At 46.5% G+C, this 26,479-nt stretch overlaps 1 protein-coding gene across 6 annotated transcripts in view; it reads left to right on the top strand.

Annotated features, from left to right (window-relative positions):
- The window catches only part of HDAC4 (histone deacetylase 4), a 205,378-nt gene that overhangs the window by 111,024 nt on the left and 67,875 nt on the right, over nt 1-26,479 (top strand). For 4 of the 6 annotated variants that reach the window (XM_034065128.1, XM_034065130.1, XM_034065127.1 and 1 more), the window contains 5 exons: nt 1,955-2,105; nt 6,515-6,635; nt 11,763-11,884; nt 22,341-22,472; nt 24,368-24,480. In XM_034065128.1, the coding sequence (XP_033921019.1) occupies nt 1,955-2,105; nt 6,515-6,635; nt 11,763-11,884; nt 22,341-22,472; nt 24,368-24,480 (639 nt within the window). The remainder of the gene's footprint in view (nt 1-1,954; nt 2,106-6,514; nt 6,636-11,762; nt 11,885-22,340; nt 22,473-24,367; nt 24,481-26,479) is intronic. The other 2 variants (XM_034065131.1, XM_034065129.1) reach the window with 1 other exon arrangement.

Here is a 26,479-nt window from a genome sequence, read left to right as displayed (position 1 = left end):
TGTGGTGGTTGTGGAGCCTGGATGTGGTCTCTCATTAGAGCTGGTAAAGGCACCACATTGCCTGTGCCCCTGAATTGTGCTGAGCCTGAGCCATGTATTTCCTATGCAGTGCTGTGTGGTTTGTTTTCAGCCCTGGGCTTGGAGATGTGTTCGTGCTGTAAGAAGACATCCCAGTTCAGACAGAGCACCCGGATGGGTTTTCTGGAGTCATTTTCTGAGGCTCCAGCAGACACCAACAAAGTGATTTCTTTCCCTTTTTCATGGAGATGATTGGAGAGGTTGCTTCATTACTATTTATTTTTCCAACTTTGAAAAGATGGGAAAACTATATTAAGAATAGGCTTTGTGGCAAGTGGGGTCCAAATCAGCAGGAACAATACCTCTCTAATGAAACCTCTATAAGCCATCCAGATACAAATTGGTCTGTCATTTACATTTCACTACAGATGTCAATGAATGCACAGTTCCTTCTGAGGCACCCTAATGTATGTAAACCATTGCAGGAAGCGAGGCACGCGGAGCCTAGGAGACTGCAGATGGAGAGAAAAGGCTCCTGATTTCATAAAAATAACAAAACCTGTTTTAACATATTGTGCATTAAATATTGTTCATTTGCATACTTTCTATGGCTAGGTTATAAAAGCCCACCATGTGGTGGACTTGTTGGAAGCCTGAAAAGATCCTCTTGCTCCAAATGGAGATGTGTTAGTAGAAGCTGCTGCTTAATTATGAAACAAAAATAACTACTTTTGTCAAGGGTTTTTTTGGGGGGGTTTGGTTGTTTTTCTTCTTTAGGTTTTGAGAGTCTGGGTTTTGGGTGGGTTTTTTTTGCTGTTTACATAAAATTCCATAGGATGAGGAAGGGAAGCATAGGTGCAATCATCGCGAATCCCGCTATAACTGGGGTTGGGTGTTTTACAACAGTCTGCCTGCTTGGAAATGGCAGCAGCAGGGACTCCTCCATCCAGAGTTGCCAGCAGATAGCCAGGCAGATTGGAAAGTGCCTCTTTCCATTCCTTTCTTTGCATCTTTATATAGAATGGTTTCATTGGATGCCTGTGGTCTAGAATGTATCCGCGGCTGCAGCAGGATAGCACAAATGGGCAGTGGGAAAAATCAGTGCACGTGGAATGTGTCTGCTCACACTGTTAGGGGTTGGAGAGGGATAGGGTGAGACCTGTTCTCAGAGGGTTCCCTCACCCTGAAGTAACCAGTGTTTGATGGAGTTAAGAAGATTGGGGTGTCCATGGGAACTCATGTCTGTACACAGACAGGGAGAAGGGCTATTGGAGAAACCAGAGTCATATAATAAGAGGCTTATTCAGAAAAGCACAAGGGAACTGGTCTGCAAAGCCCATGTTGATAATGGTGTATTTTACTGGGAGTGCTTGACTTGGTGAGCTCAAGCACGCCCCTTCAGTATAGAATGGTTTGGGTTGGAAGGGACCTTAAGCTCATCCAGTTCCAACCCCTGCCACAGGCAGGGACACCTTCCACTGGAGCAGGGTGCTCCAAGCCCCTGTGTCCAACCTGGCCTTGAACACTGCCAGGGATGGGGCAGCCACAGCTTCTCTGTGCACCCTGTGCCAGCGCCTCAGCACCCTCACAGGGAACAGCTTCTGCCTAAGAGCTCAGCTCAGTCTCCCCTCTTTTGGGTAGAAGCTTTGTGTCACTTTCTCAGATGAGGTGCTTCCTGAACAGGATGCTCTGCTTGTAAACAGACTGTGCCCTGAAGCCTGGAGCACACAGTCCCTATCACTTAGCATAACCCTGAAATGGAAACGGGGTTACATAAAGTGAGTCATGGTGCCGGAGCCTCTAGACAAGGAAAACACCATTTTTGCTCTTTCAATGAATTAAGCAATGTTGTTGTCACCTGACAGCAGCTTCTGGGTTAGCTCTGGGAACTCTGCAGTGTTCACTTACTCCTTTTCCTCTCATCCCTTCTCCACAGCAGCAGCAGGAGATGCTGGCCATGAAGCATCAGCAGGAGCTGCTGGAGCACCAGAGGAAGTTGGAGCAGCACCGACAGGAACAGGAGCTGGAGAAGCAGCACCGAGAGCAGAAACTTCAGCAGCTAAAAAACAAAGAGAAAGGAAAAGAGAGTAAGTAGCAAAAAGCTCACTTGTGTCAGTGCTGACAGGTAGGGCAGATGAATGGCAGCCATCGTGCAGCTTTATAAAGCTGGAGAAACCTTCCTGATGGCCTCTCTTATAGAGCCGGGCTGCAGGAGGAGCTTACGTAAACTGAAGCATTGAGTGCGGAGAGAAACGTATTTCTCTGCTTTATCTTCATTTTTGTCTTAGGAAATGCCATTTGAGCGTTTTTCAAAAGGAAGCCTCTCATCTCTTTACTTGATTTAACATTTTTTGAAGTATTTTTGGCAGCATTCCTAATGGAGGCAGAATATTAAGCCCATAAAATACACCAGATGCACACTGCATTGCTGCTGCTGCTTCTTCTTTCACTTTAATTCCCCTCTTTTAAGATGGAGCCGAGTTCTCAGTCCTTCGCTTTTGAAAGTGTTTTCATTCAGAAAGTACTTCTTTCATGAGGTTACAGATTGTGGCTGGCTTTCCCACGTGTCATTATGCACTTGACAAGATTCAGTGGAGTGATTATGGCCTCACAATTTCCCCCTTATCAAAGGCACTTTGGTTGCTTGTTCGGTTTTCTTTTGGAAGTGAATGGGAGGAAAAATACCTCACCAAGTTGTACTATCCACTCGTTAGGTCTTCAGCTCAAATGGAATAAAGCAGCCTGGGAGGGGGCTGGAGGAGATGGGATGTTGTCTGGGAACCGGGAATGAGATAAAGGTCCAAAAAGAATTTTCTAGTAGGAATAAGCATCAAAAGGGGCTACAAGAAACCTGGAGAGGGGCTTTGTGTAGGGACAGGGCAAGGGGAATGGGTTTAACCTGCCAGAACAGGGGAGATGGAGATGAGCTCTTAGGCAGAAGCTCTTCCCTGTGAGGGTGCTGAGGCGCTGGCACAGGGTGCCCAGAGAAGCTGTGGCTGCCCCATCCCTGGCAGTGTTCAAGGCCAGGTTGGACACAGGGGCTTGGAGCAGCTGCTCCAGTGGAAGGTGTCCCTGCCTGTGGCAGGGGTTGGAGCTGGATGAGCTTTAAGGTCCCTTCCAGCCCAAACCAGGCTGGAATTCTAGGGAAGGACTGGTGTGTAGGAGACTAAGAAATACACTATGTGCAGGTTGAATTCCCCATTCCCGGCATGTACATCTTGTAGAAGTAGGCTTTAAGCTGGAGCCAAACAAGGGAACACACAGGCCTACCCCAACACCTTTGTAAAGCAGTTGTTAGGAGATCCAACATGTTTTGTGTATTTGGTTTGGTTTTCTTTCATTTTTAGGTACTAGACAGACCAAAGGATCTGAATCTATTTAAGGGAAGCAGTTTAACATTCAGGAGTGAGTAAAAGGGATGCTAATGCAGGTTTGCTGCTCTGGTGCCTGGTTGGCTACCAGCTCCATTGCTTTCCATTTTCCTCTGGCTGCTTTATGTTATTGTCCAAAGTAAAGGCAGTGGGTTTGAGGTGGATGGAAGCTATAAGCACTTCCACTTCACCCTGCTGTTTTATCATCAGCTGTTGGTACCATGTCAGTGTTTTGCTGGGCACTTCTGTAGTTCTGGTATCTGGCTCTTCTCCTTAAAGTCATTTGACTATATAGCAAAATGCCTGAATCCCTGTAATCTTCAAAGGCATCAAAGCACCTTTTGGCTGAAACACATAGGTGTAGAGGAGAAAACAGATTTTGGGGATGGTGAGTTGAAGATCCTGTTCCCATGGCTACAGTTTTATTTTTAAGTTACTCTCTATTGAAGAAGTTCTATGGTGTATAATCATTATAGCACCTCAGCTCTTCAGAATACTGCTTTTTCTCACATCAGAAGATTTTGCTAAGTGCAACACAGCTAAAATTGTCCTGATCTGAAATATAAAGCGTGTTTAACCATAGAATAGTTAGGGTTGGAAAGGACCTTAAGATCATCCAGTTTCAACCCCCTTGCCATGCGCAGGGACACCTTGCACTAAACCATGGCACCCAAGACTCCATCCAACCTGGCCTTGCACACCGCCAGGGATGGAGCATTAATAGATGTGTGTAGTTTATTTTCCTCCTTCCTCCATCACTGTAAGGCCCAAAAGAATTGGCTTGTATCTCTTAGAAGCAAATCACAAACCTATTTAGTTTAAGCCAATATCAGCTTGTTGTGTTCTCATTTTGTGAGCCTTAACTGATACGTGCTGTCAGAAAGGTTTGGATGAAAAGTATGACTTCCCTTAAAGGAAGGAAAAGGTATATGAAGGTGAAGGTAGTTTTCCTGCAGGGTAAGAAGAAATACTTGGTCATCCTGCCTTTCCAGTGCTCAGATTGAACCTGCAACCTGTCTGTGCATCAGTGTTTCCGGACACTTCTGGGCATGGACCATTCAATCCCTTGTTGCTCAGACAGTCTTGGACTGTGGCGTGTCTTGGACTTCCTCATAAGCAATGATAAGCCCACACCATCAGTTAAGAGTTCTGCTCCTCTCCTCTTGCATTGTGCAGCCTCCTCCTTCTACAAGAGCCTGGTCTTGCCTCTGCCCTCCCTTAGTCTCTTCCCACTAACCCTGCCTTAACCTAGATTTGGATGTGCTGTATTTGGATATATCCAAATACATCTTTTGGGCTCTTTCCTCCTCCTTTGACTCTGCCGTGCTTTTTGCTGCCATTGGGGTTGAGCATCTTGCTTCCTGCCTATGGACTTAATCTACACATGGGCTTTCTCTTGTCCTCTTTGCTTATACCCCTGCACGGTGTATACTATTGCATATGTGACAAGGTTGTCCCTTTCAACCCTTAGAGTCCTGTTTAACATCTTTGCTGGATATTGTGCAATGCTTTTGTGACTGGGTTCAACATAACCCAGCGTGGTTATTTTGTTAGTGAGCTATTTATAGTGACTTAAAGCGGTTTATAGTGATTTAAAGCGAATTAGATCATTGGGCTTGGGTTTTCTTTCTTTTGATCTTTCAGCTCAAGGTTCAAGAGCTGAGTAATGGCCAGAAGGTCTTTCATGACAGCTTGGTCCATGGCTCCAGCATTCCTGAGGGAAGGCAAAGCCTCCATGTTTTTATCTAGCTATTGGGCCTTTCAGCTTCTCATTCCAGAGGAAGACAAGCCAGGAAGCTTTTGTAAATCTCAGCATCGAAAACTGTTTCATTTCAGATGTCCTAAATCATGTCAGAGTGATCCCAAACTCATGGAATGCAGCTGTGTTTGATTAAAGATGCCCATAGATGAATGATGACACCTTTTGGAGAGATAAGGCCTTTAAGCATGACTTTGTTCACCTCTTCTGCTCTAGCCCTGTGGCTCTCTACACTCATATGAACTTGTCTCCAGCTCCTCAGTGGTACTTCCCGTTGGGCTACACACCACACCTACGTATGTGGATGTAGTGAGAAAGGCAGGGCTCAAAAAATGTGACTTTCCAAGCTTTTAAACACAAGTCGACCAAGTTTCAAGGCAGAGCTGTAGAAAACCAGTGCAGTTTTCTTCTCTTGGAGCCATACAAGAAGTGTTTCCCCACTCTGTCAAATGGCACCATGTTGTTGAGTAGGGTCCAAGAGGCAAAAGATTACCCTGTTGTAGTTGGAGCTTTTATTCCCAGGAAAGCAGACAGCTTTTCCTTGTAGCCAGGCTACTTTCCTTTGGAATTCTTGCTTTCCGCCAAGGTATAGATGAACCAGCCTTTTCCACACGTTCTGCTTGCCAAACTTCCTATGCATTACTCCATCAGGAACTCTCTGCCCGCGAATGGGTTCTGTCAAGCAAATGATAGTTTTAATCCATCATGGTAGGAAAACAAACCGGTCTCTATTGTGGAGGAAATCATGGTTAGAAATTACACAGTTGACATTTTCACTCCGAGCTGCAAAATTCCTTACTTCTTTGAACTGGGAGATTTTCTGTTTGAAGGAAGAGATTGCACACTTGTAAATGAATTGGAATATTATGTAGGTCTTATTGGGCACAGATACTTGGGAACAAAGAGGGCCCTATTTACAAGAGTTTTCAAGACTAAATCCCCATATGAGATGTTGGTCTCATTGCCCTTCTGCTTGCAGATGTGACATTTAAAAAGCTGAGTGTACACAAGACCCTTTCTCTTAACTACCTTTGATGGAAAACAAGTTGGAAACACCTCGTGCGGGGCCTTTCTTCTGCGTGTGCTTCCCTACACCAGAATTGGTTTATGGTGAAATGAGGAATCTCTGATTCAATCCCTGTTTTCAAACCGGAGCTGTGATTATAGGCAAACCTAAAGGCAAAGAGGGGAACAAAAGGAGAGCTTCTTACTGGAGATAACGTTGTTCTTTTCCTCTTTGAAGTAAGAAGTTCTGCTTTTAGACTGGAAATCAGAGATTGAATTGCGGATCCTGATAGAAATTCCAACTGTTTCAAGCATGTCAGTTGATTAAATGGCCTTTTTCTTATGTGCTTTGACATTTCAGGTGCGGTGGCAAGCACAGAAGTCAAGATGAAGTTACAAGAGTTTGTCTTAAATAAGAAGAAGGCATTGGCACACCGGAATCTCAACCACTGTATATCCAGTGACCCTCGCTTCTGGTACGGGTAAGTGGTACTGGGCTTATCTTTATGATTCAGCCTGTGCCACCTTTTTTCTCATTGCTGGAGATGTGGGGCATGGACCTGATGTGTTTACTGGCTAATGCAGAGCAGAGAGGGCCAGGGTTTGACTGTGCTGTATGTGACCAAAATGCATTTTTCAGAGGGTTTTGGTGTGAATTGTTTGAACTTTAATAAAATGGATAAATTACTTTTTATGTTTAGTGCTTTGCAACTCAGGGTAGCTGGGCAAACATATATAGAGTCAGAGAATCCCAGCCTGGTTTGGGTTGGAAGGGACCTTAAAGCTCATCCAATTCCAACCCCCTACCATGGGCAGGGACACCTTCCATTAGAGCGGGTTGCTCCAAGGCCCCATCCAATGCTGAGAGCTTTCCCAACATCAATCTATTTGTTAGGTTTACTGTGGCACATGTTAATCAAAACATCCCTTTCCTGTGATGCTGCAGGATGTTAACAGATAGGGACATATAAACTGGTGCCCAAGGGGCCATCCGTAGGGATTTAAATAATCCCCCTCTCTTCCCTCCAGCTGCTTTGTGGTGGGTACAGGATCAATATTCTTAGATCTAACACAAGATGTGAAGGAGGAAGAAAGCCCCAAAGGTCTCCCATGGGTTTCTAAGGGTCTGTCTTGGTAGTAAGATGCAGGCAGGCATGAGCTTGTTGTGTTCAGCCTCTGAGGAGGACAGATGGCAGCAGGGCTGTGTGACTGGAGTGTCCTCTCTAGTGCTGGAGGAGGATTTATCAATGCACCCTTCAGCTATTAAGGCAGAAGTCAAAGATTCTTCATTTCCATTCTATTTAAAAAGGATTCTTTAAAAAGAAGAGAGAACCTTTGAAATGAAGTACATATTAGTGTTTATTTATATGGCATCTCAAAGGTTAGCAATTCAGTTAGAGAGATATTTATGTCCTCACATACTTGTAATGTGATTCAATTGGGTGGTGTTTGGATTTAGCATACGCAGATGAGGCTTGCAGAAGATAGACTGGATGCTCCTACTGTGAGCAGGCAAGCCAATTAAGTGGTAACAGATGCTGAAATAGTCTTTTAAATGACACGCCTGTTTTTAAGCACTTCTTTTGGTCTTATTAAGGTTTGTGAATTCCTTTAAAAACAAGAATTGAAAGCATTGCTTGGAAACAACAGTTCTCCTGAGGGTATTGGACACCACAGCGGCTCTGCGTCAATGGCCATGACTTGAAGTGTGTTCCACTGACATGTGACGTAGCCTTTGGGCCAGGCTTTGGTTGTCCTCTGAGATGTCCAAATACATTTGCCTTCAGTATCTGCCTCCAACACAAGAGGGACGTGGAGCTGATGGAGTGAGGCCAGAGGAGGCCATGGAGATGCTGCGAGGGCTGGAGCAGCTCTGCTCTGGAGCCAGGCTGAGAGAGCTGGGCTGGGGCAGCCTGGACAAGAGAAGGCTCCTGAAAGGGAGACCTGAGAGCAGCTCCAGTGCCTAAAGGGGCTGCAGGAAACCTGGAGAGGGGCTTGGGACAAGGGCCTGTAGGGACAGGCCAAGGGGAATGGCTTGAACCTGCCAGAACAGGGGGGACTGAGCTGAGCTCTTAGGCAGAAGCTGTTCCCTGTGAGGGTGCTGAGGCGCTGGCACAGGGTGCTCAGAGAAGCTGTGGCTGCCCCATCCCTGGCAGTGCTCAAGGCCAGGTTGGACACAGGGGCTTGGAGCACCCTGCTCTAGTGGAAGGGGTCCCTGTCCATGGCAGCGGCTGGAACTGAATGAGCTTTAAGGTCCCTTCCAACACAAACCAATCCATGATTCTTTGATCTTATATCTGTTTGAACTTCATTCAGCACTGCTGGTTGCTGGTACATTGAGTGTTTATAGCTAGTGAGTAGTTCCTAATGAATCACTGATGTTAAAGGGCACAGTTGCATGTGTGCATCAGCCCTTGAGATGACAAGGGACCAGTTTTAGATGTTTTTAAGCAGGATGTAGTTGTAGTCCAAAGGATCTGCTAAATGAGAGAAAGAGACTTGGTAATTCTGTTTCTTGTGGGCTGTCATGGAGGTCTTGCTCTGTCTTCAGCTCTGTGATATTCAAGCCACTTGGTAAACTCTGTTGAGAGCTACATCTGCAGTCTATATGCAATTGTTTAAAACAGCTTTGTGGGTCTGATTTTCAGTTTATGTTGCTGATAGGCAACAGCAGAAGAAATCCTTTTGACTTGCAATGTCAGGCTGTCCCTCTGAACCCATTGGACAGCCCTGCTCACAGGAGGCTTTGCTTTGCAAGACCATAGAATCCCAGATTCGTTTGTGTTGGAAAGAACCTTAAAGCTCATCCAGTTCCAATGGGCAGGGACACCTTCCACTAGAGCAGGTTGCTCCAGCCCCATCCAACCTGGCCTTGAATGCCCAAGGTCCTTGTCCCAGTTCTAGGAGATACCCAGGGCAGGACTACCATGGAGGCTCTGATCTCCAGAGCCCCAACACAGGGCTGGCCCCACTTGACACGAAGGTCTGCAGAGGAGGGGAGCATCACTGGACTAATTGTAGAGCCATGAGACATACAGGCAGAACTTGTATTTCAGCTTTGACCCATGTGTGTCTACTGTGGCTGTTCTTTTTGGCCAGAGGAATGTCTCATTGCTGTTTCTCTTATTAAATCGTATTCTAAACATCAATTGAACAAAGTGGGGAGTTAATCCTAAAGAGGCCTGGGCAGATCTGGATTGGAGAACTCACCATTTAACCCTTCATTAAATGTTCAAGTGTTTCTTGGGTAGTAAGCATTCATGTGTTTGAAAACCTTACTTAACATAAGGAAGAGTGGCTTAGCAGGAACGCAGACAGAGCGCCTTGGGCTTAGCAAACAGGGCTATTACTTCCCTGAGAAGCTGTTAGAAATGCACTTGGGTAGTAACTACTCAGTGTGGTAGCAATCATGAAAGCCGAGTGTTTGCATGGGAAGGAGGTAGAGAGATATAATCACACGTTAAATTATACCAGTGTCCGTAGGTGTCTACAGGCTTGGTACACAAAACATTCTAGCACAGATACATATGTTTGAATATATATCCACTTTGTGTCCCATGACTGTGGTTGAAGTCTCATGCATGCTTTGCTGTGCACATGGAGATTGAAGGCCTTAGGGAAGACCTCAGAGCTCAAAGAGCAGGGGATATGTTCTGTGAAGCTATGAGCTTTCGGGAAGGCTCCCAAACTCCATGTAATGTACAACTTCATCTCTTTCAAGACCTCTGAAAGGCTGGAATGGGCATGCAGAGCGGTGTGTTTAGCTCCAAGCAGGGTAGGGGTGTTCGATCCCAGTCCTTGAGCCGTATAATGTATTCCTGTTTGCAGAGTTTAAATATCTGTCATTCAGCAACCCCCAAGCACATCTAAACAGGCCCTTTGAGTTACTGCACATTCCTTAACAAAGCGATGAAAATAGCTTCAATGTACATGATTGTGCAGCTTAAGTCATGACTTAAAGAGAGGGAGAAAGAAAAGCCTCTTGCTTGTATAGGCAAAAAAATGTCATTGTGTGACACGATGGGTTTGAGGGCTCTTGGCTTGCAGCATCCAAGGCTTCCTGTTTGTGAACCATCTCTCTGTGCTGCCTTCCCCTGCTAGGAGCAGACCTGGGCAGAGAAAGCACCCTCTGTTTTCGGGAGGGCTCCAAATATTTGTCCGTTTGGTTGTGTTTTGATTGCAGGGGATGATTAAACTGCGTGTGTGCAGGGGCATTTACTGGTGTGAATGTGCAGGGGGTACGTGATGTGCGCAAACGCTCATGAAATACGCAACTGTGTGAGAGCCCGCAGCATCGTTCTGCCTCCATGGTTGGGATAGGAAGGGGGGAGGATTGGAAACCACAGTGAATCACATTGCTTGGGAAGAGCTGTGGCTATAGAAAATGTTAATGTAGATGTTGAGCTAAACTTGCAACCAAACCGTGTGGAAAATGGGATGTGTTTTCCTGCTGCCTCATCAGCCCCTTCCTTTTGAAAGGTATCACTTGTAGTGGAATTGCTGCAATGTATCTCACCCAACAGCCTCCTTCGGATTTGAGCGTTCAAAACAGGTACTGCCAAAGGAATGGGATGGATTGGTGTCATTTTCAGCTGGGAATGGCTCATTTTGGTTTCCATAAAGAACCTTTCGTAGGAGAACGTTTTTAACCCAGGTCTCCAAAATTCTTGGTTATTAGGCAATGTAATGTCTCAAATACTCACTCCTTTTGACAAAGTGCTCCCTTCGTCCCATATTCTTTAGTATTTGGGAGAAGTAATACAGGGTTTAAATTGTGTTTCTTTAAACTTGAAATGTCAGCTTGTTTGACAGCTCCGAGGCTGTTACCTATATGGCTAAATCAGTCATTCTATGGATGGAGCCACTCTGCTAGCACGCACAGCTTGGAGACTTCCCAAAGCCTGCGCTGATTGGGATTGGTCTTGCTCCTGGGAAATGGCAAAGCTGGTAGGAAAGATGCAGCCAACAACCTGGTAGGAGGCTTAGCAAACTCATTCATTATTTAATATCCATAGCAAACAGAGTGCAATTTACTTCCAGCAGCCTGCTCAAACAAAGCTATAAATTACCACCTTTGAGAAGTTAATCTGGAAGGGTGTTGAGTACTTTGGCCGTATCTGTGCTGAGTACTGGGGTCAGGAGGCAGGGAAGCCAGAGGCAGAAGACCACCTATGCAGCATGGCTCCATTAGCCAGTTGTGGCACCTCATGCTTTGGTTTTGTTTCGTTCTTGGGCTTTGTCTACTGCGTCTGCCTTGCATTCAGTGAAGGGGGATTGTTGAGGGGGGTAAGAGCGCTGATGCTGAGCTTTGAGAATATGACTTAGCAAAAGCTGGTCCAAGGGGATGCTTGACATTGTAGTCATGGTTAAATAGCATCATGGGTTGAGCCATTCTCAACAGGGTCATTCTTCTACTGAAAATCAAGCCTATGTTTAGTTATCTCCTCTATATTAGTCTTGTATGAGTGTTTAGAAGGAGAAAGATACTACCAGGATGTTTTCCTTTGCACTGTTCCCCACTAACTGAGATAACCAAGGTAAAACTGCAGTCATTCTGTGTATCACTGGTGTAAAGCTTCTTCCTTCTCTTTCTCTTTCCTTCTGTGCAGGAAGACCCAGCACAGCTCTTTGGACCAGAGCTCCCCACCCCAAAGTGGCGTATCCGGCACCTACAATCACCCTGTACTGGGGATGTATGATTCCAAAGATGACTTCCCGCTCCGAAAAACAGGTACCTCTTGCACTGATTTTCTGTGTTGCTTTGTCCTTGTTTGGCCCTCTTTGTTTTGTTGTTTTAAAGGAGTTCTGTTACTCTAAAGCTGTATTTCATGGGGTGCTTTATTCAACAAGCACCCACTCTGCTGTGCTCGCCCTTCATCTGTCACCATGCTCAGTGTGAGAGGGAGCCTGGAGCTGCTTCAGGTGTGCGGTTAGGAGACAGCATGTCCAGGTTTGTGAGATGTTTTCCCAGAGTCAAAGCTAATACAGAGATCTGGGTGTCTGAAGGCCAAGCGTGTTCTGCTGAGTGAGAAAAGGACCAAGAAAAGTTCATTTCTTCAGGGATTTGCATTTTAGATCCAAGTTTATCCTTAAAATAAATAAATCTGGTGGTGCCCGTCAGAGCCGCGGGACTTCCTGCAAAGGGGTTTGGTTCACACCTAGACAGTTCTTTCTCAGTTAGGATTTTCCCTGCACGGTGGCTTAGCAGGTCAGTTATTTCTCAGCTACATATTATGTATACCAGGTTGTTTTGGTTGGCTCTCATCCTCAGCTCCATCTTGCGTGCCTATAAGCCAGCACAGCCTCAGCTCGTGATCCTCGCCTGCTTTCTTTGGGGAATCATGGAATCCCAGCCTGGTTTGGGTTGGAAGGGACCTTAAAGCTCATCCAATTCCAACCCCTGCCACAGGCAGGGACACCTTCCACTGGAGCATCTTGCTCCAAGCCCCTGTGTCCAACCTGGCCTTAAACACTGCCAGGGATGGGACAGCCACAGGTTCTGAAAAGGTGGAGTGGAAGCACTGGACTTCACAGCTTCTGCAGGTGCTGCCGAGCTGTTTCTCAGGGATGGATCTTCAGATGTGGATGGATGAGCACCAGGAGTCCAAAAGTGTGTCATCCTTGTGATGAGGGATGCTGATGGTGTGTTAACCCAATCTCCTTGGGGATTTACTGCAGGCTTTGCTCAAATCAGCTGCCCTACATCAGCTCCCAAGAGCTGCAGCATCTCCTTTGCCTTCTGGGAGAGGTCTGTAGGTGTTCTCATGGCACTTCTCATAGAAGTAGAGCAGATTTCAGGTGCAGTGAATGGTTTAACACAGTTCTCCTTACCTTTGGAAACTTGGGGGTTTTCTTCTTTCACTGCCTCCCAGCCCTGTGCTTTAAAAGACCTGTTTGGGAACTTCTCGCTGGGGACCATAGCACCTGGCCCACCGCATGGATCTGAGGATGGCTTCCCATCTGCTGTGCCTTCCCTCTTGGTGGGTTGGGTGACAAGTGCCAGACACTTCAGCTGCACAAGAAGTCAATCACAACTTGGCAAGCCCACTCCAGGATATGGGGTTTTTCCTGAGCACTCCCTGTACCTTTGTTAGGGGTAGTTTTGATTGTACCCTTGCTGGAGAACTTCAGAAGTAGAGCTAAGAAAACTGGCTTTGCTTGAAGGGTGAAGCATCCTCTAATCTCTGCTTCGAGGTGATCAAACCCCCATTAGGTGTGTGGCAGATGCTGCTGTATCATCAGTGCCCAGGGCAGATGAAGTGATGCTGCCTGGGCTTTGGGACTTCTGGTAGGGAAGCAGAGGACTGGTGGAGGAATGTCCTCAGAGAAGACTTCCTTCAGCTCTAAAGCTGGTGAAGCACAAAGATGTGCTCAGTGTACACATCTGCCTGGGAGGAGGAATGCAAGCCCAGGCTCTATCAGCCACTGTTGCTGTTTACTCCTCTTCTGTTGAAGGCTTTCAGGCTGCTCTGGGAAATCACAGCATTTCCATGTAGGGAAACATCCCTTGGCACCATTCCTGTTGCTTAGGGCCTGTGGACAGCCTGATTCCTAAAGATATTTAGCTCTTTCCTATACCTTATAAATGCAGGTAATCCATTTCTAACGTGGTAGCATTCCCAAGTGGAAATGGGCTTTGATGTGCTCCAGAACCCCCATGCTCATCATTCAGGGGACCTTACTTCATAGAATCCCAGCCTGGTTTGGGTTGAAGGGACCTTAAAGCTCATCCAGTTCCAACCCCTGCCAACCTTCCACTAGAGCAGGTTCCTCCCCTCTGTCAGGTTAAACCTTTCCCATTGTCCTGTCCCTACAGGCCTTTGTCCAGAGCCCATCTGAGAGGGCATGCAGGCTTTTCTTGTTGCTTGGGTTTGAGGATCAGCCACCCTTCCTGCTCCCAGTGTTATGGAAGGGGATTTCTGCAGAGCTCAGCCCTTTGCTGTGACCCAAACTGAGTTCTCAATAAGACTCTGGCTGAATAAAAGCCCTGTCAGACAGGGGGAATTAAGGATGATAAATGTACTTAATCACATTATTAAAAATGGAACCAACCAAAATCCCTGTTGTTTTAAAGCAGGAAGACGTCGAGCTGATTTTGTTTTTCCAACGTGCTGATGCTTATTCTTTATGAACCCCAGCATTAACCTTTTGGGGACTGCTCTGTAACACAATCGAGTTCACTCACAAGGTTCAGGAGAGAACTATTGTTGTTCTGATTTGTTTTCCCTTTCTTTCCCTTTCAACGCAGCAGCACGTCAGTCTCTGGCACCACGTTCCCCTGCAGAATTCCCCTTGCCAAGAATGTTAAGTTGCTTGGAGAAGAAAAGCTCCTGAACAGTCTGGTGTAAACAAAAGACAGGGAAGGCTGGAGCCCATCCTAACTGAAGTTCTTGATTATGGGGGAGCTTTCCATGTTATTGGCACCAGGCAAAACCTTGCCTTTGTGTTTGTAATGTAAAACTGCCATCTCCTGTAGGCCAGTTTGGTTCAATTTGATTCAATATTTGCACTTCAAATAACAAAGTCCATCACAATACACTTCTGGTTACCGGGCCTGGAATCCAACCAACAGCATCGTTAGGGATAGGGTGAGGTAGGGGTCTGCGGGAAGACTGTTTCCCCCTTGTCCTGTCCCTACAGGCCCTTGTCCCAAGCCCCTCTCCAGGTTTCCTGCAGCCCCTTTAGGGACTGGAGCTGCTCTCAGGTCTCCCCTTCAGGAGCCTTCTCTTGTCCAGGCTGCCCCAGCCCAGCTCTCTCAGCCTGGCTCCAGAGCAGAGCTGCTCCAGCCCTCGCAGCATCCCCATGGCCTCCTCTGGCCTCACTCCAGCAGCTCCACGTCCCTCTTGTGCTGCTGCCCCAGAGGTGGATGCAGGACTGCATGAACTGACAGACCCCAGGAGCTGTTTGTCAGCAGCTCTTGGAGCTCCTGAGGTTTGTGTTTAACACAGCTTTTCAGTTTTGCTGTACTGAAGAATACTCAAGGTTAGACAGAGCCTTGGGCAACATGGTCTAATGTGAGGTGTCCCTGCCCATGGCAGGGGTTGGAACTGGATGATCTTAAGGTCCTTTCGAACCCAGACTGTTCTGTGGTGTCCTTATTTTCTCCCAGGAACAAGGCTGTTAGTTGATGGGGTTCCCTGCTTTCTGAAACCTGAGCAATGTGTGTATTGAAAGATGCCGTTCATTACAAAAGCTGACACAGCCACTAGCATTGAGATGGGTAAAAAGAGAACAATGCAACCTTTTAACATGGTTTTCCTCTTGCTTACATAGGGGGTTTGGACACTAGCTTTTCCACTTCCTCCTGTGTAAAGGTAGGGTAAGGATTCCTTGTGTTTGTTGGGCCTGGACAGCTCATCAGGATTTCAAAGGAAAGCCACAGCATTCCAATCAGTTGTCATGAAAATCAGGAGGAGTTTTGCCAAGCTCAACCCCTGCTAGAGCCAACACACATTCAACTCATTGCATGCAGGAGCTGGAAGTGGTTGCCCATATCAATACTTAACCTGACCCCAAAGGGAGAAACCCAGCTCATTTGAAGTACTTTGGTCTTCCAACCTTTCTCCTGTCAGCAGAGGTGGGATCTGGGGCCAAGCTGATGGTAGCAAATCCACACTATTGTTTTGGTTTTGACTTGTGCTTCTCCAGCCTCTGGTGTTTGCCAAACTGCTGTGGTTTATTGTGCACCAGAAGACCTCCTGAATCTGTTAAGAGCTGGGTGTTGGTGTCTTTGGCTTGGGTACTGGGGCTGCTGCAGCCATTGTCACTGTTCTCTGAAGCATCGCTGATGCTCTGGGTCCTGGCTTTGCCTTTACTCCAGCATCACAGCTGGCTGCACTGGGGGGCTGAACATCAGAAGGAAGTTGATGGCCATGAAGATTTGAAGGAGGCAAAGAGATTCCTGTGGTCCCAAATATGTTTTCACTGCAGAGCTGTGGGATAGCATCTCAGGGTGTGAGTTTCCACTATTTCCAAAGCTAGACGGAGTTGAATGCCAGACTGGGAGCTTACAAAGACATCTTTGGCAAGTCTGTGTCTCTGGGTTTCCTGCCTAGATAGTAAATGTGTGTGTGTGTGGTATGGACTTGGGCAGAAAGGACGAGGAGGAAGTGTCACAGACCCCTCTTTCAGCTCCTGTTCTCTGGAGAGCAGGGAAGAACCAGCATCCTACCTGAAAACCTCCCATCCCAGCAGTGTCTCTTGCCCTCTGCATCAGTTGTGATGGAAGAGAACTGGTTATAGGTCAAGTTCTGTGTCTTAGGGCTTGTGGTAAAGGGAAAAAAGCTGTCCTCAGCCTTCCCAACCCACACAGTTAAGAACTGGCAGGAAAGGTCCAAGGAGGAGTATTTAGCTCAGCATTGTCAGACCATGGCTTATGCACTTCTTTGCTGCAGTGACTTCCCTTAAGGAATAAAGGGATGCAACAAAAAGGAAACCCCTTTTTGGACCTTTGGGACCTACTTCAGAAGGAATCTGACAAATATATTGCCTGTGTTGATGATGCCAGCAACCAATAGAGTTTCCAAAAGAAATAGAAAAGGTGATTATGTTCTTTGGGCTGCATCAAGCACGAGCAGATTGTGAGCAATGACTTCTTCTAAGCCCCAGCTTGCACTTAGATGGTGACATGTACCTGGGCTGTCAGGGTCCTGATCCCATGCTGCCCATAGAGAGATGCCATGAAACAGGCAGCATGGTCCATCCCTGCCTGCCAGGCACCACGAATCAGTGCTTGTGCACAGTGTGTGCTCACTGGTTCCAACACAGATTGGTTTGAGTATTGTTTGCAGCTAAGCAGGTGTAATGGTGCTGAATTCCTTGTGTTTTGAAAGGAAGCAGAGAGCAAAAGAAAGGGTTTGTCAGTGATTAAAATGCTGCCTTTGTCAAGAAAAGGCATAATACCTCCCTGAGTTGGTTCTGATCATTGGAATGCTGTAAGTGGTTTGTTTTATCGCGGAGATTGTTTAGAGGAAAATAGAGTAGGCAGAAAGCCTGGTGTAGTGTGGGAGTATGCTTTAGAGAAAACCATTGAGCTCTCTATGGCATGGAGTGTCTCTCCAGTTCCAGAGCAGCTTGGCTTTCCCATCAGCACTGCCCTTCCAGCCGATGGAAGTGGAACTCTGGCTTTCCTGGGGACCCACGCACTGTGCCTCAGTGCACTCTGCTGAGAGGAGCCTGAGAAATCCCTGTTGTTCAAACAGCCTCTCCTGCTGCGAGGAAAGGTTTTTCCAACTTAGTTGATTCTAGAATTCTATGACATAAGTGTCTCTAGTCCAAAAATAACTTCCTAAAGGCAAAAAATTGCTTTATGGCAGTGATGCTGCAGAACAGCTCTTCAGAGGAGCACACTGACATTTCAGGGAGCAGCAACAAACCAATGTGCAGTCGGAGGACCAGCAAGTAATCCCTTCATTTCTAAGTGCACACGAGGGAATTCTTCAGTCCCATGTTTTTCTTCAGCACCAGCAGCTTGAAGTGTGTTCTGTTCCAAGGCACACCTCTCCCATGTTGAGGTTTGCCTTAATGCCCCCTTTTCGTCAGGTAAAGCAGGGGCTTTGACAAAAGAGCTGGGAATCCATGGGGAGAAGGGCAGTCCTTCCCATCAAAGCTCTTCTTGAGGAGTACCATCAATGGTGCATTGAAGAAGAAACCTCTTCTGATAGAAGACCAAAGTCTTCTGGTTTAGTGTCACCACTGTGGGGCAGGGGCTCCAGGGGGCCCAGGGACAAGCTCTCAGTAATTCAGTGAACCTGCCCTCCTCCTCGGTGCTCTTCTCAGCTCCATCTCTGCTTCAAAGGGACATCCATGCTTGCAGCTCTACATGGACTTACGTATCAGAGGGCTGCTCTGGAGCCAGGCTGAGAGAGCTGGGCTGGGGCAGCCTGGACAAGAGAAGGCTCCTGAAGGGGAGACCTGAGAGCAGCTCCAGTGCCTAAAGGGGCTGCAGGAAAGCTGGAGAGGGGCTTGGGACAAGGGCCTGTAGGGACAGGCCAAGGGGAATGGCTTGAACCTGCCAGAACAGGGGAGACTGAGCTGAGCTCTTAGGCAGAAGCTGTTCCCTGTGAGGGTGCTGAGGCGCTGGCACAGGGTGCCCAGAGAAGCTTCCTTAGATCTAATCTGAACTTCCCCTCTTCCCCATCATCCCTTGTCCTATCCCTGCAGTCCCTGATGAAGAGTCCCTCTCTGCATCCTTGTAGCCCCCTTCAGACACTGGAAGCCGCTCTGAGGTCTCCACGCAGCTTCTCTTCTCCAGGCTGAACAGCCCCAACTGTCTTAGCTTATCAGATGGCATCACCTGAACTAATGTGTCTATGGACGTAGGTACATGGATAGAAAGGGCTGGATAAAGGCTTTGCTGTATTTTTAAGAGGTTTATATTAAATTTGAATTTCAGATTTTTTAGATTTTTACAAGATATTTGCTATATTCTCAGCCTGGAGAAGAGAAGGCTCTGGGGAGACCTCAGAGCTTTAAATGGCTTTAAATTGGTCAGGTTGCTCCAAGCCCCTGTGTCCAACCTGGCCTTGAGCACTGCCAGGGATGGGGCAGCCACAGCTTCTCTGGGCACCCTCACAGTGCCCAGCTGCTGAAACCAAGGCATTCAAGGGCTGGGATGAGGGTTTTCATGGTGCATTGTTGGCTGTTTCATCAGGAACGTGGATGTTTAATGGGAACCTGGCAACGTCTGCCCAGGACGTTGTGTTTTTGCCTTGCACAGGCTTAATGTCCCATTAGTTCAGCAGCTTAGGGGATGCAGTTCTAGGAAGAAAACAATGGGAATGACATAAATGTTGGCGAATTGGATTACATGGGTCCTGCTGCAATAAATGATGTAGAAGAGGGGTAAGTTGGGTTTGAGCCTGTGCAAACTAGGGAAGCTTTTGGCTTCTGCTCCAGTTATTAATTTCCGTGGAGGAAAACAAAATATTCTTTGTATAAATCCTTATTATAGGCCAAATTAAGTATGTCACTGCTGAAGAAATCCCACTGGCTTTGTGGGAGCTGACTCAGACTTGGCATGGGCTCCATCTGTTTGCTAAACAGGAGTCAACCTGATTTCTTTCTAACTTCCCAGTGTTTGTTTCTCAGGGTTTCACCTTAAGATGCAGGAGACCAGTAAGTTGTGTAACGCAGTCTTAAGCTTACTGTAGGGTAGCAGGGATGGGTTTAGTTGGCTTTATTTGGGCACGTTGGCTGACAGGTTGAATACTGGAGATTCTTAGTGGGAGAACATCTGACCTGTGCTGAGTACCTGGTGTTGATAGTTACATGTTGCTTGAATTCCTGCTTTCTCCATTTAAAGGACATCTCTCTTCAGCTTAAAACTATTGGCTAGTATCTATTAGTTTAAAAACCATCTGAATCAGCTTAAATGATTGCTTGGAGGTTTGGAAATGCCTGGTTAAAGCTACATCTTTTCTGATAAAAGATGCTCTGTGTCAGTTCCTTCAGTTTAAGGCTGTTCCGCACTGCCTGCACTGAATTTGAATTCATTGGGCTGTATAGCACCCAGTTAAATGTGGGTTGGGATTATGCTGTCTGAGGCGTTGATGACAGGTTAGATTTGGGATTAAAGCAGGGTGGTGGAGATAAAACCACAAGCAGAAGGAGCTAAAGCAATACACTTCTTTCAAGAGACTTGTTTGGTGTTTCAGAACTCCAGCTGAGGAAGCAAAGGAGGGATATATGGGATGGTTTAGCCTGAGAACAGTTTTGTCTGACATTTGTAATACCCTGCTTTCGCAATAACCTGTCCTCAAGGTGTTTTCTCTGTTAGGGCTGGAATTGTCTATGTTCATTCCCTTCCTGTTACATGGAAGGATGTGGGGATTGTGGCTTTGCGCAGGGGGCAGATCTGGTCGTGTTGGCTAATCTGTGAGCCTTGGATCTTTTGTTTCCCTGCCCATTTTGAAGGTGTTCCTAACCAATCCCTTCTCTGTACATAGAAAACCTCACAAGTGATTGTCCCCAACAGGAAACATACTTCAGCTGAGCACCATGCAGGGTCTACATTGAATAGGAATAAAATCAGTGCTCGAGTACAGCTTTTAGTGCCCCGTTTTGCTTTGGCAGAAGACAGATCCTTTCAACAGCTGGGGCATAGGCTTCTATTTCATTTACTAGTTGGCAGTGCGGATGTATCCAAATCGGATGCATCAGCATCTAGTTCCCATTTGTTCTTTAAAGTCCTGACTGGAGCATCTACCCTGTTACTAATCCTCAATATCTGGAACCAATTAAAACTGGGAATTAAAGGCTGAGGGATGAGGCACTGAATGTTCGTGTACCTAAAGGCTACTTTTAAAGCACGAAGTCAACTTCTGTTTTGAAGAGAACTTAATGAAGTAAGTAGTTAGAACCTATGCTTGTATTTTAACTAGTCCACTCTTGCAGTACTGCCCTCCAAGCAGATGACAGATTGGCATTCAGTCCCCTGCCACTTTACATGCAAATGCCCTGTGAGATTATTTCCCCTTTGCTAATGCACTTCATCCTGCATTTTAAGCATCATCTTGTGGAGTCTGACACTTTTAGTGCTCCCTTTATCTCTTGCTGGCATTTTCCTGTCCAAAACGTTAATGAAAAGCTCTGTTTTTTCCCCCCCTCCCAAAAGTTTCATCAAAGAACTGTTTTGATGGCTTAACTTCAAGCATTTGATCTTGAATTCAGCAGCTTTCTGAGATCTGAACCCTGCAATTCATGTTGTCAGGCTTGAGTTTTGACGTGACCCAGTGGTCAAAGCCAACGAAGGGAAAATATATCTTAGTTAATTCAAATCAGTTTGTAAACCCTCTTTTGATTCTCCTAAAGCGATATAGCTCATTGTGCAGGGAGCTGAGTGCATGGGTAGTTAATGGGGAGAGCACAGGATCTGTTTGTTCAAAGGGATTAAGCTGCAGAGTTGTTAAGAGGCTGAGGAGGGGAAAAGGCTGGGCCAGTTCTCAAATCTCCTAACATAAAGCACCAAAGCAGGTAGTTCATGTCTGCTGAAGGGATCAGGAAGTTTACAGAGAAAGCCATCTTGCAGGAGGAATCTTGACTTACAGCTTCATTACCTTTATAAAACCTTGCTAATCTGAGCCATACAGATGTGCTCTGTGTTGCTGTCATTAACCCAGAGGCATTAGGATAGAGCTTCCCAAGAGCTCTGCTTTGCCTTTTGGAGAAATGAGATCCCAGGATTTAGATACAGCAGAAGTGTTGAAGAGGCTGATGTACACAAAGCATCTCCATGATGTACACAAACATCTCCAAAGGCTGATGTACACAAAGCAAGTCAGACTGTGGTCTCAGGAAATCCATGCACACCTACCCTTGGCAGCCCTGAATTCTCAAAGCATTTGATGTGGGTTTAGATAGGGTTCAGTTTTGTGCCTGTGATGATGCAAACCAAGTTGCTCCCCAAATAAACAACCCTTCTCCTCCCTGGTGCTGGCTTTGGCCTTGGCCACGCTGCTCATGCTTGAGTTAACACTGGCTACAGAGGACACAGGCTCATCTCGCTCCAAGGTGGGTTGGTTCAGGGAGGTGAACCAGCAGGAAAACACTCTCCTCGTTTGGTTGTGGGCTTTGATTCTTGTGTTTTCTTCCCCCTGCCCTGGTGTTCCTCCCTAAGCCAGCTCACCCTGGGGTTGGATGACTCCATGGGTGGGAAGCTGCCCATTTCAGCAGCAGGTTGCAGATGCTGCCTGAGCCCCACAGTGATGCTCCATGCTCGACCGAACAGCAACATCTCAGTTGTCTCACCAGTTCCCATACTGCTGGGTTTGATCCTGTAGTTTGGCTTTACCACTGGCTTGGAATCAAGTTGGGAAGCTAGGGAATGTGAATTATGCTCTCTGCAGAAGTCTGAGTTCACAGTTGCTTGTAAATCTGTGTCTTCCGTTGAGAGAAGAGATTGCAGGATGATTATTATCAATTAAAATGCTATTGACTTTCATTGCCAGTGAATTCAGCTGTCTCATGGGCTGAGACCTGCTCATTCTATTCAGTCTTTCTTCCCCATCTATGCTACCAAATGTCTAATTCCATTTAGGCTTCTGCAAATGCTGAACTTGAGCCCAGCCTTTGCGTTAAAAGCTACTGAAATAGGTAAAATATTGAACCAGTTATAATTAACTAATTAATATGAAATGAACCAATCAGTATTAACCAAAGCACTCTCTGCTTTGCTTTATCCCATTCAGCATCTGAACCCAACCTGAAGTTACGATCCAGACTAAAGCAGAAAGTTGCTGAAAGACGGAGCAGTCCCCTCTTGCGCAGGAAAGATGGCCCAGTGGTCACTGCTCTGAAGAAGCGCCCGCTGGATGTCACAGGTAGGTGGGTGACAACACATCCAACCTGCAGCCACACGCTCCAGGTGTTCCCATTCCCAAACGAATCCCTGCATTCAGCCTGCATCTTTCATGTGCTGGTGAAACCGGGATGGAGTCGGCAGTGGGGGATGTCAGTGTGCGTCAGCAGCATCGGTCCATTAAGTACCGATCTGCTGAGATAACATTACCAACACCAGGAGCTTGGGTTTGGTTCGAAGACATGGAAATAAGCCACCAGAGTGGTGGGTTGGTTTTGATTCCCCCAAGCATTTCTATGATGTTCAGCAACAGGTTGAGAAATCAACTTTCTCCAAGATGAGCCTATTAATATCCTTGGGGAGGCTGCAATTCACGGCTTTCGGCCTCCAGCAGGAAATGCTTTATAACCCCTGTTTGTTTAAGCTTTTGGGCAGACTGCCATAGTTCCTTGTTAGGTAATTATAGCAAGGTTTTAAAGCATGTAAGGCATTGTTATATATATATGTTATATATATATATATATGGTATTTTGACTACTTATTTGACAGTTTCTCATTGAAGAAGAGTATTCTTCTGGGAGTCAAGTTTATAAGGAGGAATCAGGGTAAGGTGGATGGTATAGATTACCATAAAGTTAATTCTTAGCACCACCTAGGGATGCCTGTGTGTAAGTACCACTATGTAACAGCGTTTTCAGACTTGGCTCCCTTCAAGGCACAGTAGCATCATTCAGAGAAAGTCGGTGCCTCCCTGTTTTGCAAGGGAATAGATGATTTCAAGAGCTAAAGCATCATTTATAGCAGGTCTGAAAAGCCAATCTGCTTTACTCATGTATTGCTGTATGTCCCATGGCTTTTAGGCTAAAGAAAAGGTTTAGAATGTTATTTACCTTCCAAACTAAAAGGAGAAGCAGTGGAAGCTCATGCCCTGCGTGAGACACATTCTAAGGGAAGATTTCAGGCTGTTGCCATTTCACACGCTCTTTCTGTTTGTTGTTGCTTCTGTGTTGTTGATGGGAGGCTTTGATTTCAGGATGGGCACCTCTGTGGTTCTGGGTAGTGAGTTCAAAGGGAACGTATTGATGAAATACACAATATGGGGAGGGGTTTCTGATCGAGTGATTTAAAGGCAGTGATAGGAAAGGCAGTGATTTAAACAGAGTTGGACCCCATAGCGTTTTGCCTGATTCTGGTGAAATATGCTCAGACACAACCATGGCCTGTGGTCCATCCAGCCCCGTTTCACTCATGCAGCTTTTAAAGCCCTTCAGACAATTGAATCTGCCACCCAGGTAGATCTTGGTTCTTTGAGGACTGGGCATGATGTGGGCACTTGACAGGGGATAGGGATGTGCCCCATGCCCTGCACTGGAAAATCTCAGCGCTGTGCTCCAAAAGCAAAGGTCAGTTCTCGTGCCCAGCATGAGGGCTCGGTGTTAGTGGTGCCTGTCCAGTAAATCCAGATGGACCAGAAGCCTGCGTGGGAAAATGTCAAGGCTGAAACACTTCCCCTGCTTATTCCAGTGTGAAGTCTGATGCAATACATGAGTAGAGGGTGTCGTTGGGGTTATAGGCGAAAGAGAGAGAGGCACTGCTTGAAATCTAAAGCAGGACAAGCTGACATCCTCCACTTTGGCCTTTTCCATGTCTTTCATTATCTTCCAATTGTATTTAAAGTTATTATTACACTGTAAGAGAAATCCCCAGGAGGAGAAGGCTCAAGTATGGTAAGTTGGTACAGCCCATTTGAAATCAGTTGTTGGTATTTTTAGAGCCCTGGGAAGGTTTAGGCAGGGGGAGATGGGGAGGAGGAAGGTTGTTTTCCTCCAAAACAAAACTTAAAGGGTTGTTATCTGTTTAAATACCATCGTGGAGATTGTTTGTAACGCTGAAAGTTGGTTTTGGATGTGTTTTTAGACTCCGCATGCAACAGTGCTCCTGGATCTGGGCCCAGCTCTCCAAACAACAGCTCCAATAACATAAGCACCGAGAACGGGATTGCAGGATCAGTCACGAGTATTCAAGCAGAGGTACAGAGCTCTTCCTCCCTCTGGGTTTTAACACTCGGGTTTCCACTCAGGTTTTGCAGAGGTTTAGGAATCGAAGTGGACAAACCGGTGTGCACCATAGGAACAAAAGGCTTGGGGCAGGCTTTGGGAATTACCTCTCAATCTGGCATGACAGGATGCATTATCTCTTGATTACATCTCAGCCAGCTCACAAGGTGCTTGTGGTAACTTGTAGAGGGTTTGTTGTGAGGAGAGAGTCAAAATACAGGGATTCAACAAGGTTTCCTGGTCAAATGGGAGTATTTTGTCTAAGGGGTGAAGTTGTGTGCAGTAGCTTGGTCTAAATATGAACAAACCAGAACTGTATTAAAGGGAATGGATTTAACCTTTTCCTCCCCACATGGGCATACGAAAGCTTGGTGCCTCATACCAGCATGCTAGTTGATAATGGTTTGCATTGGAAGGGACCTTAAAGCTCATCCAGCTCCAACCCCTGCCACAGGCAGGGACACCTTCCACTGGAGCAGGGTGCTCCAAGCCCCTGTGTCCAACCTGGCCTTGAGCACTGCCAGGGATGGGGCAGCCACAGCTTCTCTGGGCACCCTGTGCCAGCGCCTCAGCACCCTCACAGGGAACAGCTTCTGCCCTGTATCCAACCTGACCTTGCCCTGTTTCAGTCTGAACCCATCACCCCTTGTCCTATCACCCCAGTCCCTGATGAAGAGCCCCTCTCTGCATCCTTGTAGCCCCCTTCAGACACTGGAAGCTGCTCTGAGGTCTCCATGCAGCTTCTCTTCTCCAGGCTGAACAGCCCCAGTGTTCTCAGCCTGGCTCCATACAGGAGCTGCTTCAGCCCCTGCCCATCCTCATGGCCCAAAGCTTCCACCATTACTTGAGGCATCTGCTACAGATGCAAGGGCAGGGTGCTGGACTGAGTGAACTGGGAGATAACAGCTCCTGTGTTCAAGGTTACTGAAGCCCACCTTCTTCCATGGGCAGATATTGGGGTGTGGGCCACATTAACTGGATCTCACTGTAAACCCTGTATGAACAAACCCAGTGTCATTGTGTAATGTTACTGGTGCATGTCTTTTCATCCAGCTTACCATTAGCCGTTCTCCTCATGAATGTAGATTCTGTCTTACCATCAGGACTGTAAAAACAGGCCTGGGCTTGTTCTTCCCAAATTGTCATTTAGAATTGAAAAGGGCTTCTTGCAGTATAAATGTGAGCCCTTAATGCTTTCTAGTTATGTACAGGTTTTCACTTTTATTTTTATACTTTATTTTTATTCCTTTTTATTCCTAATATTTTTTATTCCTAATATTTTATTCCTAATGGAGTATAACAGTATTTAATATGGGGAATGTGTCTCCTCTGCCAAATTATCCAGCACACCGTTACTTTCACTCTAGTCTGCTGTAGAACTGACAGGATGTAGACAATTACTGTAAAGATCAAGACAATCCCAAGCACAAGCAGAGGCTGGTGGAGAATGGATGGAGCAGCCCTGAGGAGATGGACTTGGAGGTGCTGGGTGAGGAGAAGCTCCTCATGATTGGCTTCAGTGTGCATCTGGGCTCAGAACCCCCTTGTGTGCTGGGCTGCACCCCCAGAGTGTGAGCAGCAGCTCAGGAAGGGGATCCTGCCCCTCTTCTGTGCTCTGGGGAGACTTTAGAGCAGCTGCAGAGCCTAAAGGGGCTACAGGAAAGCTGGAGACAAGGGGACAAACTTCTCCAGGCTGAACATTGCCATTGCAGTCAATGCAAGGCTATATAAAGTACTTGTCTACAGCCCAAAACCCTGCATGCTGAAATTGTTCTCTTCTGTGCAATTCAGCAAATGTTTGTGTACACCCTGTAGATGGGAGCTGTATATTTAAAGTGATGATAATGCTGCTAAATACCAGATGCTGATAGTGTCAAGCTGTTGCGTTTTGCTCTTTGCTGTTTTTCAAACAAATCCCCAGGAGATACTTTGAGGCACAACTCCGGAGTATTGATTGTGCAAAGGGAAAATG

The sequence above is a fragment of the Melopsittacus undulatus genome, chromosome 8 (genome assembly GCF_012275295.1).
Source record: "Melopsittacus undulatus isolate bMelUnd1 chromosome 8, bMelUnd1.mat.Z, whole genome shotgun sequence".
In the NCBI taxonomy this organism is placed as follows: domain Eukaryota; kingdom Metazoa; phylum Chordata; class Aves; order Psittaciformes; family Psittaculidae; genus Melopsittacus; species Melopsittacus undulatus.
This window is presented reverse-complemented; position numbering and strand designations above follow the sequence as displayed.